This window comes from Triticum aestivum, chromosome 6B (assembly GCF_018294505.1).
Source record: "Triticum aestivum cultivar Chinese Spring chromosome 6B, IWGSC CS RefSeq v2.1, whole genome shotgun sequence".
Classification (NCBI taxonomy): domain Eukaryota; kingdom Viridiplantae; phylum Streptophyta; class Magnoliopsida; order Poales; family Poaceae; genus Triticum; species Triticum aestivum.
In genome coordinates this window covers 470,804,912-470,819,512 of record NC_057810.1, presented here as the reverse complement: position 1 = coordinate 470,819,512, position 14,601 = coordinate 470,804,912, and the positions used below count along the sequence as shown (strand labels likewise).

Here is a 14,601-nt window from a genome sequence, read left to right as displayed (position 1 = left end):
TCAACTCCATGTCAAAACACCGTTGGGCAGAAAAAACATGGAATTAAAATATCATAGGGGATGACTCATAATAATAAAACAACGTTGGTCCGAATTAAAATTAGAGTCATTTCATTCTCAATTTAAACATCAACATAAAAAAATATTTTCATTATTTGATGTCTAAAAAAAAAGTTCATCATCCAAAAACACATAATAAATCCTGAATAAAATATCTCGTTGGTTCAATTTTACCCAGAATAATAATGTGTTCATTATATTTTTATGCATTTTCTGTTTTAAACGGTGAAAAAACATAATAACTATTAACTTTAACGCACCGGAAAAACAGAAAATGGCGACACTGATTTTGGCCCAAGAACCCCACGGCTGTCCGAAATGCAGCTCAGTCCAGTAGCGTTTTTTTTGCTGGACTGAAACAACCCGGGCTGAAGCCCGCGGCCGGATATGGCCCGTTAAACCCCCGACGGCCTGGCTGGGAGCCGCGCGTCGCTTACAGCCATTCGATTGAATCGGACGGTCCGTATCGCTCCCGATCGGAACAAAACAGCCGCCCGATCCAGAACCCTAGCTCAGTTCCCCCGACCCCCCCGCATCTCAAGCTCGCGAAGAGAGCGGCGGCACTACGGCGGCTCGAGGCGCGCCGGCCATGGCCGCGCGGCGGCTGCGCTCGCCGGAGGAGCGTGCAGCAGGATGAATCCCGCGCGCTTCCCCGTCGAACGTGGCCCCGGCGTCCGTGCTTCATGGCGCATCAAGGGAGGAGGGACGCCGGCCACCGCGACATGAGGGGCGACGGCGATGAGCTCGTCCATTCGAGTAGCGGCGGTGGCGGCGAGTAGACGTTCCGCGCGTCGCTCCGGTGGAAGGCGACGGCGTCGCGGCGTCTCCGCCCTCGCACTACGGTGGACGCAGTGCGGGCCCCGAAGGGAAAGGCGGCTACGCGGCGCATTAGGTGAGCCTATGCCTCATTCTTCTCCAATTCGTGTTCATCAGTGCTTATTTTGGATTAAAAAACAGCCCTAATTGCAAAATGAGTGTTCTTTCGAATTGGGGATAAAAACTAGGGTTCTACCGAATTGGGGAAAAAATCTAGGGTTCTTCAAACATGGGGTTTGCCACTGTTTGTGTTCTCTTAACCCCCTGTCTACTAATTATATGATGCATCCGGAAACAGGAATGTCACATGGTCAATTTTAATCAACTTAGCATAAAAGTGAGCATTAGATCTTAAACTTGGATTAATTAAAATTGATGAAACCATGGTGGCAGTACTGATCCGTAGCAAATTGGAATTAAAACATCATCAACAGTGGGCAATTGACATCAATCATCAAAAACAGTAGCAAGATCATGGGGCTATAACTTTCAATCTTGATCATGAACCCTAAACCTGATATGATCTAAAACTTGATGTTGATCTACAGATCAATAATATAGGGACCTATTGCAATCAAAATTGGTGACTGATACCAATGTTGGAATAATTATGCATCTCTGGGATGCCATTAGCAGGAACAGATTGCATCTAGATCACCTAAAAGCATGAACAGAGAAGGGTTTAGGGTTCATTACATGTCACGGGAGTGGACATGATCGCCTGCTCGGTGCAGGCGTGATGCAGGGGTGATGTAGTCGAAGTAGATGTTCTCCTCAACGTCCTGATTCCTTCAGGGCGCCACCGGGACTGGCCGGGGACCGCGGCGGCGGCTGGCTTTGGTCTTCCCGTCGCTGCAGCGCTCCCCCTGATCGGATGGGGTGAGAGAATATCGGGAGGGGAGTGAAACCGTATGTGAATTGTGATCGCGCAGGTGGCCAGCTCTCTCCCGTATCCCTTTTAATATGGCGCTGGCGACAGGGGACCCAAAACCTGAGTTGGTTTTTGGGCGCCCCCGATCAGGGCGCATTAGTTCTGATCGAGGCTCACGTACGTTGGTACGTGGACCCTTCACTTATCGTTATCCCTTCTTTCCCTTTTTTTTTGGTTAGACTAATAGATCTAATCTGGCTTGTTTAAGCCGTCAGATCAAAACCAACAGTGGGCTGTCAAGCAAGTGGACAAGTTGAGGCGCAACTTCTTATGGAGATCTAAACCTGATGCTAATAGTGACATGGCTTTGGTTAATTGGGCAACGGTCTGCCGCCCGAGAGACCTAGGGGGCCTTGAGGTCTTGGATTTGCTACGCTTCGGGCATGCTCTTCGCCTGCGTTGGAAATGGTTAGAGCATTACTAGTAGAACCCTCAAACCCTCAAACCCTTATAGCAGTTTTAAGGGTTGAGAAGTGCCAGTTTTTGACACTTTTAAGGGTTGAAAAACAGGGGCAAAGACTAGAACCCTCAAATCCAACCCGTAACCTGCTTTAAGGGTTGGATTTGAGGGTTCTAGTCTTTGCCTCAACCCCAACCTTTAAAACTGTCATTTCATATATCACACATTTCATCACATTTCATCATATGACATATCACAAATTCCATCACAATTGACATAAAACAATAATCATTCTAGTTATTATTACAACACCGAATAAAACAATAATCATTCAAATTATTACAACAATGTTTGAGCAAATAACACTAATTGTTCGAATCAAATAGGACATAGAAAAGGAAAAAAAGATACATCATGGGCCAATGCGCCGCCCATCCAACTGCCAGTGGTGCTCTATTAGATCATCCCGGAGCTGACCATGAGTGGTTGCGTCCTCAATCTGATGATGTGCTTGAAGAAAAGCGTGTATGCGAGAAGGGTTTCTTTTCGGTTGCACACGGGTACCAACATTGTCATAGAAACAAGGGAGGTTTAACCCTCTCTCATCCTCTAGGATCATGTTGTGTAGAATCACACAACATTTCATGATGTTCATCAAGGTTTTTTTGTCCCAAAACCGAGCTGGACCACGAACTATGGCAAACCTTGCTTGCAAAACACCGAAAGCTCTCTCAATATCTTTGCGGGCTGCCTCTTGTGCCTTGGTGAAATGAGCCTCTTTTCTTGTTAAGGGCACCCCATTTTTCTCCTTGATGGACTTCACAAGAGTTGCCCATTCGGGATAGATGCCATCGGTGAGATAGTATCCCATTGAGTACTCATTGTCCATGATTTTGTAGTTGCAAGCTGGAGCATCCCCAGAAATTAATCTTTTGAACAAAGGAGATCTATTGAGGATATTGATATCATTGAGTGTTCCTGGCAACCCAAAGAATGCATGCCAAATCCATGTGTCCTGAGATGCTACGGCCTCAAGCACAATGGTAGCATCACGGCTTTTACCGCAATACATTCGTGCCATGCCTTTGGGCAATTTTTCCACCTCCAATGCATGCAGTCAAGACTACCTAGCATCCCCGGCCATCCCCTTTTTTCATTCATTTCCATTAATCTTTTTGTATCTTCCTCGTTTGGTGCCTGAAGATACTGGAAACCTACGGACTGACTCCGTGGTTGTATCTTGCCCAATGCGAAGATACTCGTCGGTATAATCCGCGGGTATGCCATAAGCGAGTACCCGCACTGCCGCCGATATCTTTTGATATGCACTAAACCCCATGATACCGGCGGCGGATCTACGACGTTTAAAGTAATATGAGGCGGCCTCACAATCGGTGACAATCTTCACAAACAAACTACGTCGCATTCGGTACATTCTGCGAAAGAGACGAGGAGGGTATGTAGGTACCTCGGAGAAGTAGTCTTCCATCAAATGTTCGTGTCCGAGAGCGCGGTTCCGGTAGATGGTGACTCGGCCCATCTTCGACCCTCTCCTCTGATCCATCAGCTTCACGCGGTTTTCAAACAATTGCACGTCGATGAGGAGGCTCATCATCTCGACGTCGTCATCTTGCAACAACTCCTCAATGTCGGAATCGTCAGATGTCGACCAATCCGACGAATCGGACATGACAATCTCCTCATTGTTCATCTCCATCTGCAAAGGACATTCACAAATTAGTGCTAAAAAATGAAACAAAAAGAAAATGAAACAAAATAAAAAAAAGAAAAAACCTCACCTCTCGGACGAGGCGGCGTCGGCGGCCGGGGCAGGGCGGGAGGGCGGCCAGGGGCGCAGCTTCGGCGGGAGGGCGGCCAGGGCAGGCGGGAGCCGCGGCCGGCGGGAGGGCAGGGCAGGGGCGGCCGGCGGGAGGGCAGGGCGGGAGGGCAGGGAGGCGGGAGGGGCGGCCGGGGCGGGGCGGCGCAAGGGAGGAGGAGGCGAGGCCGGGACGGGGAGGAGGAGGCGCGGCCGGGCGGGGAGGCGGCGCCGCGGTGCGGGACGGGGCGGGGAGGCGGCGCCGCGGTGCGGGCCGGGGCGGGGCGGGGAGACGGAGGGGCGGCCGGGGCGGGGCGTGGAGGCGGAGGGGCGGCCGGGGCGGTACGCAACGGGGTGGCCGGAGGCGGGCAGGGCGGCCGGAGCGCGGCCGGAGGCGGGCGGCAGGGCGGCGGATCTGGGGAGGGAGCTGAAAACTCCCTCCCGCGCGAAAGCGAAGAGGAAACCGGGTCGACGAGGGGTTGGGCTGCCAACCCCTGTTTCTACAGGCTGGGAAGGAGTATAGGGGTTGAGCCTCTAAAAAAATTTAAGGGTTTAAGGGTTAAGGGGTTCTATTCTTTGCGATTTTTTTGTCTCAACCCATAAAAAAGCGGTTATTTTTGAGGGTTTGAGGGTTTAGGGGTACTACTAGTAATGCTCTTAGATATGAGTCTATGGATGACTGATGAAAGACCTTGGATCGGTTCCCCTACTCCCTGTGAATCTTTGATGCTCAGGATGTCACTCTTTTCAGGGCTGTGACTACCATTCATCTGGGAAATGATCGCAAGGCCTCCTTCTGGCATGAGAGATGCCTTGACTCCTGACCTTCTTCCTCTCTCCACCAGGAAGAGCATCTACTCCAGTTCAGCAGGCCATCAATAACCAATCTTGGATGTCCGGGCTGCACCGCATTTCCGACGCATCTCAGGTGCGCCAGTTCACCCATCTCTGGCTCGTGCTTTAACAGTTCAGCCAGGTAAGGAGGATGCTATAAGTTGGAACTGCAGCGCTTCTGGCGTATACACTGCTAGCTTCGCATATTTGGCGCACTTCTATGTTTCCTTTTCCACAAGCAACTTCTCCAGGCTCTGGAAGGCAAATGTTGAGGCGAAATGTCGTTTCTTCACATGGTTTTGGATTCAGGGCCGAATTCTCACCTACGACAACCTCTCCGTCAGGGGAATGGCTCATAATCAGCTATGCAATCTGTGTGACCAGGTTGAGGAGATCTCTCTGCATCTTATCCTCAAGTGTTCTTTCGCGAAGGAGGTTTGGCTATTGGCGGCGGATTGGTGTGACTGTCCGACCACTGCTTCTAATGCCGAAAATGCCACCTCTTTCCTCATGGTGGAGTGAGCTTACTTGTCCCATGAACGACCAATGCATCGTCGCGTGTTGGAGCATTCCTGTCTGCTCGGTCCTGGAGTCCTTCACCTGATTAAGCAAGATCTTCTTCTGCTTCAGCCCACTACTACTGCCTTACGGCTTTCAGACTGCGAGAATGAACCACCCCCTGAGCCACTTATTTCTCTTATTATGCACAGGGTGCGTTTGGGCAGCCATAGGCCTTTGCCTTGTAAAGCTATCTCTGTAAAACTCTCTCTTCTTAATAGTATAATATATGCAGATCATTGCCAGTTCCTCAAAGCGAGAGAGAGACAGACAGACAGAGACAGAGACAGACACACAGTCGGCAATTCCCATACATGAATAGTCGAATGTTTCCAACACATACAACAATTCCTCAGAAACAGTCAGCAATTGTATGGTATTTAGGTTTACTATTGTTGAGACCCAAATTACTCCCTCCGTTCCTAAATATTTGTCTTCCTAGTTATTTCAAATGGACACAACATACGGATGTATGTAGACATATTTTAGAGCGTAGATTCACTCATTTTGCTCCGTATGTAGTCAAATGTTGAAATCTCTAGAAAGACAAATATTTAGGAACGGAGGGAGTAGTATCAAAGCATGAAAGACATTCATATCCTTAATCTAATGAAAAGGTCCACGAATATTTCCAAAATCCTACAGCAATGAACTCCATTAAACCTGGTCTTCGATTCGTTGCCGAATTACTTCATTAATCCTGGCCAGCAACTCCTCGATGGTAACATGTTCATCCTGAAAGGGTAACATAAATTTGGATAAGAACAAAATTGTCAAAACTCTTTATGGTAATTTCGGTCTGCCTAAAATGAAAGTCAAACTTGCATCCTACTCCCACCGTTCACTATTATAAGACATTTTGGATATTTCAATATGAACTACATAGGGATTTTTTCTTTTGAGAATCACTACATAGGGATTGAAATGAGTGAACAAACACACTAAAGCGTGTCTATATAAATTCGATTCATAAAGTTAGAACAACTTATATTTGTGAACCAAGGATGTATCATCTATACTCACATCCCCGTCGAGAATATTTAACCATCTTCTCAAAGTGGTCTTTATAGTTCTATTACCGATGCCGTCCCTTTCGCCTGCTTCACGTCCTAGGTGGATTCCAATAACTTGACCCTCCACAATCACAGGAGATCCTGAGAAACCACTCATGGCCGACACGTTGTATTTAAGTGCTTCATAAAACTCATCACCTTTGAAACTCTCTTTTACATAACCTGGAATGCTGCACATGCCAAACAAATGGAATAGCCTTATTATATCATCCTAATTAACGAATGCATATTCAAACATACACTGTGTTTTGTAAACTCACCACAGTGTGCCAGGAAGAGGTGTTGGTCGCTTGACTGCTACAAGTTCATATTGGTCCCTGCCATTGCCATCACGATTGGGAAGGATCAATGTCGGATGTGAGTACCCAAGCACCACTACATGGGTACCCTCATTAATCTCCCTCGGATTGAATATCATGCTCTTGACTTTGGATTGTAGACCATCAATCTCAAACTTATTCATGAATAGGCACAGATCACAGGCTTCATCTTGATAGATTATAGTAAGCTCGTAGTCTGTTGGTTCACCGCAAAATCTGAGATACGGTTTGACATCTCCTTTTACATGCAGAAAAATATGGTTGGCTGTCAAACATAATACTCTTTGATTGCCAGCAAGAGCAACTAAAGCACTGCCTACATTTACAGTACCATCCCTTTGTCTTTCATCAACTTCAGTTTCTTTTTTCACAAGCACCCTCACAACACTTGCTTTACAGTCAACACCCGATTTCATCAGTCTTGAGAAATCCTTAACCGGAATGCCAAGAAGTGAACCTGCGTAAGAGAAAAGAAGGCATTAAGTTGTTTTTTCGTGACTTACAAATCAAATAGAATAAGAATGCATTTGTTGTCTTGGGTTTATACGTTTGGCACATAATTTGTGATACAATACCAAGCAAAGCAAGGCCTCAGCGGCGTGTTCGCTGCCAAATGTTGGCAAGATAATTGATTGTTTTGCTAGGCATGGTTCTTGCTAAACCATATCATCACACAGTCAATTTTGTTATCAACAAACTGTAGGTCAATATTCGCAGCCTGCCTCATTTTTGCTACAGCAAGAATTGGCATGAACCAAGTACTCTAAAACTACACTAGTAAGTCCCATGTTAACACAAGGGAGGCACCAACATATATAAGTACATATATAATAATGATACCCTAACATGGAAATGGGAAACTCAAAACATTACAAGTTTGCACAGCGATGTGGAATCGAAGTGGACTCACACTATATCTTATTATGTTTGGAAGCGGGAATGATAGTGTTTGGGTGTGGATCAAATACTCGATTATGTGGATCTGATTATGGCACTGTCTTGACCAAATTCAGGCCATAATGGACAAAAGTAGTCAAATAATATGCGCATATTTAAGGAATACATTATCAAGAAAAACCATGTGATAGGCACAAATGATGTAAACCACTACAAACGGATGTGGGAATTACATGTTACAACACGTGCATTTACAAAGAATTATGTGTGTGATAAAACTAGGTGGGTATACAAAGTACAAAACATCTAATGCTGTAAATTATTAATTTAAGTTCTTGGTTATGCATTTGCAAAACTACCAAAACGTCTTATATTTAGGAACGGAGGGAGTATAAAATTAAGATGTCTTTAACTAATACTGTACATAATCAATGAGCAGGAGTTAAAGCTTAAACATATTTAGCACAAATATACACTAGAGGGTAGTGAAAATCCATAATTGAACAGTTACAACTAATACCGACGTCTGCAAGCTTCCTCTGTCTTAGACGATATTCTGGGACCATTTTTTTAATCTTAGAGGTATTCTTTAATTTGAGATGTTTAGCGTATTGTTTATTCGTTCACTTGTGCACCGATATTAAATTATTAATTAAGTTCTTGGTTATGTATTGCAATTTGTAAATGTCTATATGAAACCACATCCTTAGAAAGTTAACTATGTAAGTGAGTAACAGTAAACATGGGTTGCGTCGTCTTGTTCAGCAGCGGCTGGGATAATTATATTTTAGATGGTTGGTTAATCCAGCTAGCAAATCAACTTATTCTACTTGTTGTCTATTTGCAATGTCATACCTTCAGATTCGGATGTCCAAAATGAAATCTTGCAGCCATTGGCTCCTCAGATTCAATCTTTTTATGACCTCAGTAACCATCAAAACATGGCACAAGAATCGTGACAGACAATGGCAGCGAACTCAGAATCCAGGCAAAGAAAAACGGGCCCTTTTCATGAACTAGATGCCCCGGGGTGATCATCCTCCCTGCTGGGTCTTTTTTTGTTTTCTGGCCTGTTTCTTTCAACAGCTCTTCCTCTCTGTAACCACCCCCCCCCCCCCCCCCCTCTTTGGATCATGGCGGGACATATTCTCCCGCTCTCTCCCTGCTAATACATCAAAGGCCAGAGATTGCTGGATCTCTCTCAAAAATCAACTAGGTGCGGTAAGAAAAAAAAATTCAAAATGCAGAGGCAAGCCAACATGGAACTGCGAGCAGCGTGATGGCAAAGCTTCGAACTTTGATGGTAGAGTTGTTACGGGTGAGAGGCAACGACCGAAGAATCCATGGCTCCGAAACGAGGTGATACCAAATGCATGACGAAGAATGGAACATCTGCAAACCGTGCCCAATATGATGGGGAGTAGTACTTACCAGTAATGGAGCTACTGCCTGATGAACCTTGCCCAACTTCCGCCGTTGAACCTTGCCCCCCCTCCGCCATGGAACCTGCCTCCCCTTTCGCCATTGAACCTTCCTCCCCTTTCGCCATTGCAAGTGCTATCCGCCTCCCACTATCCCTCTTCTCCTCCCCTCCGGTGCTATGTTTTTGTTCAAACGTATAGCTACTGCCGATGCAAGAGCAAACCCGTTTTTGAGTCTGTCGCAGTCCTCGCTCCGGAGCTCAGGCGTTTACAGTTTGCCAAGAACGGCAAGCACATGGACCAGTTTGACCGGAGGAAACCAGAAGCGCTCTCTTTACCAGCCCGGGCGCACGATGCCGTCCGTGAGTCCCGACCGGGCGCGGCACCGCACGATCAAGTGCCCGCTACTTTTTTTCTCGTGCTCACCATTCGAAATATTTCACCCAGCTCTGTACACATAATAAACCAGTTTAATGCGAAAAAACTTTTATACAAGCCGATCAACTAAAGAGAAGTGACAAAACATGCTGAGCATGCTAATAAGCACCACGCGTGCATAACTAGACACTTCTATTATCCACAAAAAAAATATTAAGAGCATCTCCAGCCCTTTGGCCCCCCAGGGGCTCGAAAATTCGCCGCCTGGGGGCGACCCGGCGAAAAAATCGGCTTGGGGCCTATCGGGTTCCCAGCCGCCGGCCCCAAGGTCGACCCAGAATATTTTTTTTTCAATTTTTTAACATACGTTCGGCTATAATTGGCAAACGGGGATAAACTTCGGCAAAGTATAGCAAACTTAAAATTAAACTTCGGCGACTTTAACAGTTTTTACATAGTAAACTTAAAAAATAAAAGCCTAAACTACAGGAAGAATGCGCTGAGCGCGACGAAGTCCTCGTCCCCGTCGCCGCCATCGCCGTTGCCGTCGCTGCCATCGCCGTCGCCGTCGTCCTTCTCCTCCTTGATGCGGCCGCTGCCGCCCCTGCTGGACCCTACCCGCCGTCGCCCTGACGGACCGGTGGCGGCACGTCGGCGGCGGCGTTGTCGAGGACGATGACTCCTCCCTCGTCGCGGCCACGGCGCCGAGCAGAGTACTGTGCTAGGGCGCGACACTGGCGCTCTAGCTCAGTCCGTGCCCAATCCTCGCGTGCCCACTTCAAGGCCGCCTCCTTGGAGAGGCCCGGCTCCGTCTTCACCGCGGCGATCCTGGGCTCCGTTTTCGGCCTGATGAAGCGGGGAGGAGCCGAGGAGGAGGCGCGCCCGCCGTCGTTGATGACGATGCCGGCGCTGCATGTTCGCCGGCCAAGCGGCGTCTCGACGGGCTCGGCCTTGACGCTGAGCAGCGCCGGCGACCCCGATGAGGAGGAACGGGAGGAGGATGAAGAAGAGGACACCGTCCTCCTCGGCATCCACTGGCCGCCGATCCAGGTCGGGGCGGGAGGGTAGGTCATGGGCGGGTCATTGCCTCCCTTGAGGTGCCGGAGGGCGGCGTGAAGCGAGCGACCGGGGGCGCCCCACCATAGGTGGCACCCTCGCTGTTCTTGCTGCCCCTCACCACCGGCGCCCCATTGGTGGAGGCGATCCGCTGCGCCTGCCGGTGCTAGAAGTACGCTGCCCACGCCTCGTGGTTGCCGGCGGCATACTACGGGTGGGCCCGCTGCTCGTTCGTAAGTGACGCCCGCACGCGGTCGACCTCGGCGGCGATGAGGTCGGGGCACGCGTCGACGTCGGGCACCGGGGGAATGGGGACGCCGTCGGTGCTGAGCCTCCAACCCCCGACCCGGCGCGCATGTCGGGAGGTGCCAGGACATTGGCCTCGAAGAGCAAGTACGCCTCCCATTCGTGAAGGGAGCGGCGGCCGAAGCCGTTGGCCGCCGCCCCATTGCCGGGGAATCGCTCGGCCATTGTCTCGGAGGAGGGCACGGGGGAGAGAGAGCATACGGGGAAGAGAGATGGAGCTCGGTGGCTGCGCGTTGGGAGAGAGGCAGAGAGCTCGACGGCGGACCTGTGGGTGTTGGGGAACGTTGCAGAAAATTAAAATTTTTCCTACGGTTTCACCAAGATCCATCTATGAGTTCATCTAAGCAACGAGTCAAGGGGAAGAGTTTGCATCTACATACCACTTGTAGATTGAGTGCGGAAGCGTTCAAGGGGATGGTGATGATGGAGTCGTACTCGATGTGATTCGGATCACCGATGACCAAGTGCTGAACGGACAGCACCTCCGCGTTCAACACACGTACGGGACGGACGACGTCTCCTCCGTCTTGATCCAGCAAGGAGGAAGGAGAGGTTGAGGAAGGCAGCTCCAACGGCAGCACGACGGCGTGGTGTAGTTGGTGCAGCAGTACTCCGACAGGGCTTCGCCAAGCACGTACGGAGGAGGAGAGGTGTTGGGGAGGGGAGGGGCTGCGCCTTGAGTTGTGTTGTGTTGTGTTGCGGCCCTCCCCTCACCCCTCTATATATAGGGGAAGGGGCAAGGGGGCCGGCCCTCTAGGGGAAACCCTAGAGGGGGGCGGCGGCCAAAGGGTGGGGGGCTTGCCCCCCAAGCAAGGGGGGTGCGCCCCCTTTAGGGTTTCCCCCCCAACCCTAGGCGCATGGGCCCAAGGGGGGGGGCACCAAGCCCACTAGGGGCTGGATGCTATCCCTACGCAGCCCAAGTGCCCCCCCGTGAGGGGTGGTCCCTCCCGGTGGACCCCCGGAATCTCTCCGGTGGTCCCGGTACAATACCGGCATAACCCCGAAACTTTCCGGTGTCCGTTTAACAACTTCCCATATATAAAACTTTACCTCCGGACCATTCCGGAACTCCTCGTGACGTCCGGGATCTCATCCGGGACTCCGAACAACATTCGGTGATCACATACTTGTCTTCCTGATAACCCTAGCGTCACCGAACCTTAAGTGTGTAGACCCTACGGGTTCGGGAGACATGCAGACATGACCGAGACTCTCCGGTCAATAACCAACAGCGGGATCTGGATACCCATGTTGGTTCCCACATGCTCCTCAATGATGTCATCGGATGAACCACGATGTCGAGGATTCGATCAAACCCCGTATACAATTCCCTTTGTCATTCGGTATGTTACTTGCCCGAGACCCGATCGTTCGTATCCCAATACCTTGTTCAGTCTCGTTACCGGCAAGTCACTTTACTCGTACCGTAATGCATGATCCCGTGATCAACCACTTGGTCACTTAGAGCTCATTATGATGATGCATTACCGAGTGGGCCCAGTGATACCTCTCTGTAACACGGAGTGACAAATCCCAGTCTCGATCCGTGTCAACCCAACAGACACTTTCGGAGATACTTGTAATGCACCTTTATAGTCAACCAGTTACGTTGTGACGTTTGGTACACCCAAAGCACTCCTACGGTATCCGGGAGTTACACGATCTCATGGTCTAAGGAAGAGATACTTGACATTGGAAAAGCTCTAGCAAACGAACTAACCGACCTTTGTGCTATGCTTAGGATTGGGTCTTGTCCATCACATCATTCTCCTAATGATGTGATCCCGTTATCAACGACATCCAATGTCCATAGCCAGGAAACCATGACTATCTGTTGATCACAACGAGCTAGTCAACTAGAGGCTCACTAGGGACATATTGGGGTCTATGTATTCACACGTGTATTACGATTTCCGGATAATACAGTTATAGCATGAATAAAAGACTATTATCATGAACAAAGAAATATAATAATAATACTTTTATTATTGCCTCTAGGGCATATTTCCAACAGTGGGCGGGTGAGGCCAGAGGCTAGGGAGGGTCATTGGCTTTTATAGCCGGGTGTCGTGTGTACACGTGGCGGGAGGGGGGGGGGGCGTCGCCGTGCCGCCCGTGAGGAATAAATGGAAGGCTGATCGGCGGCAACCTTGCCATTGATTCCCCGTGGGAAACCGAGGCGTTGTGAGGACGACGAGGCGAGTGTCGCTGACTCGGCGGGCCCGTAGTGCGTTCGCGCCAAAATTGCTCGCCCCGGCGCCCCCGGGCGCCCCCCAGCGCGCCGGGTTCAGCCTGGGTACGCCGACACCAATTTCGGCCAAGCCGGCGAAAAACAGGCTCCTGGGGCGCAACTGGCACTACAAAAAAAGACACATCCGTGACATTTTGGGCCTAACGAATTTTTTTCTGTCATACTTATGACACTTCTATGATGATAATTGTGACAAAACCCGGTATCATCATAGATGTGGTGGGCTCCTACTTCTATTACCAAAAATCATGACAGAAAATGGGCTTTTCATCCTGGGCGGGCCGGAGACGCAGCTGCATGACATTCTTTGGGCCGTCCATGACGGAAAAACCGTGGTAGAAGCGAGGGCGAGGAAAATTTCGGCGAGTTCCCGATTACGGTGGATGGTCGGGGGCCGAGTGATGCGTGTTTCTCTCGTACACGTACGCGCGCGTGCGCGAGGCGTTGGCTCTAACTGAACCCAAGCGAGGCATTGGGCTCTAACTGAACCCGAGCGATTGCACTGCAGGCTACGCATTGCTGAACCCGAGTGATTGATCGATGGCTATTAACTGAACCCGGTTGAGCGATTCCTTCGCTACTGCTGCTAACTGAAGCCGATCGATGCTGCCTCTGGATGAATAGTGAGCATTGCGGGGGGGGGGGGGGGGGGTTGGACGAACAGTGAGCGGTGGGGGTGGATGAACCGGACCCTATGGTGTTGCCTCTGGATGAACAGGACACCGATCAATCGAGCTGGTTGGGGCTTGATGAACAGGACCCCGTGGATGGCTGGATGAACAGGACGACCCCGTGGAGGGCTGGATGAACGGTAGATGGTGGAGGGGTGGATGAACAGTAGCCCGTGGAGAGGGGTGGTTGAACAGTAGCCGATGGAGTAGCGCGCGGTGGAGGCTGGATGAAAAGGAGCCTGTGGATGAATAGTAGCCCGTGGAGGCTGGAGGAGGTCGACGGTGGAGATGAACAGTATCCCGTGGAGTCCCGTTTTGCGGTACGCCACACCCCTCCCGATGAACAGGACCATCGTTTCGACCGTAGCGCTCCAACACAAGTCCGTTTCGTCCGTTTTGTGGTACGCCACAGCACTCCCGATCAACAGGACCCCGTTTCGACCGTAGGAGGTCCAACACAAGTTCGTTTCCTCTGTTTTGCGGTACGCCAGACCCCTCCCGATGAACAGGATCCCGTTTTGAATGTGGCCGGTCAAACACAAGGACGTTTCCTCCGTTCTGTGGTACGCCAGACCTTGTTTCCATCGCCTGTTCCGTCCAAGACAGTTAGCTCCCACGCGTTCCGTTGCCTCCCGATGAACACGACGCATTCTGTTGCCTCCCGATGAACATGACACATTCCGTTGCCTCAACATGAACACGACGAAGACGCTCTTTCTCCGTTCCAACCCAGCCATGTACACGAGCCCTGGCCGTACGTATGCATGAGTAGGCGTTACGTGGCCGTATTTACTTTCTTGCACCCTAGCCGTT

The 14,601-nt window shown here is 50.0% G+C and overlaps 1 protein-coding gene across 1 annotated transcript; it reads right to left on the bottom strand.

Moving 5' to 3' along the window:
- Window positions 1–6,072: 6,072 nt before the first annotated feature.
- On the bottom strand, window positions 6,073–9,265 carry LOC123139272 (uncharacterized). The gene is made up of 4 exons (XM_044559069.1): window positions 9,137–9,265; window positions 6,749–7,265; window positions 6,439–6,658; window positions 6,073–6,150 (listed from the first exon to the last, which is right to left on the bottom strand). Exons 1-4 carry the CDS (start codon window positions 9,252–9,254, stop codon window positions 6,073–6,075), a joined length of 933 nt encoding a protein of 310 aa, XP_044415004.1. The 5' UTR covers window positions 9,255–9,265.
- Between the last annotated feature and the right edge of the window lie 5,336 nt (window positions 9,266–14,601).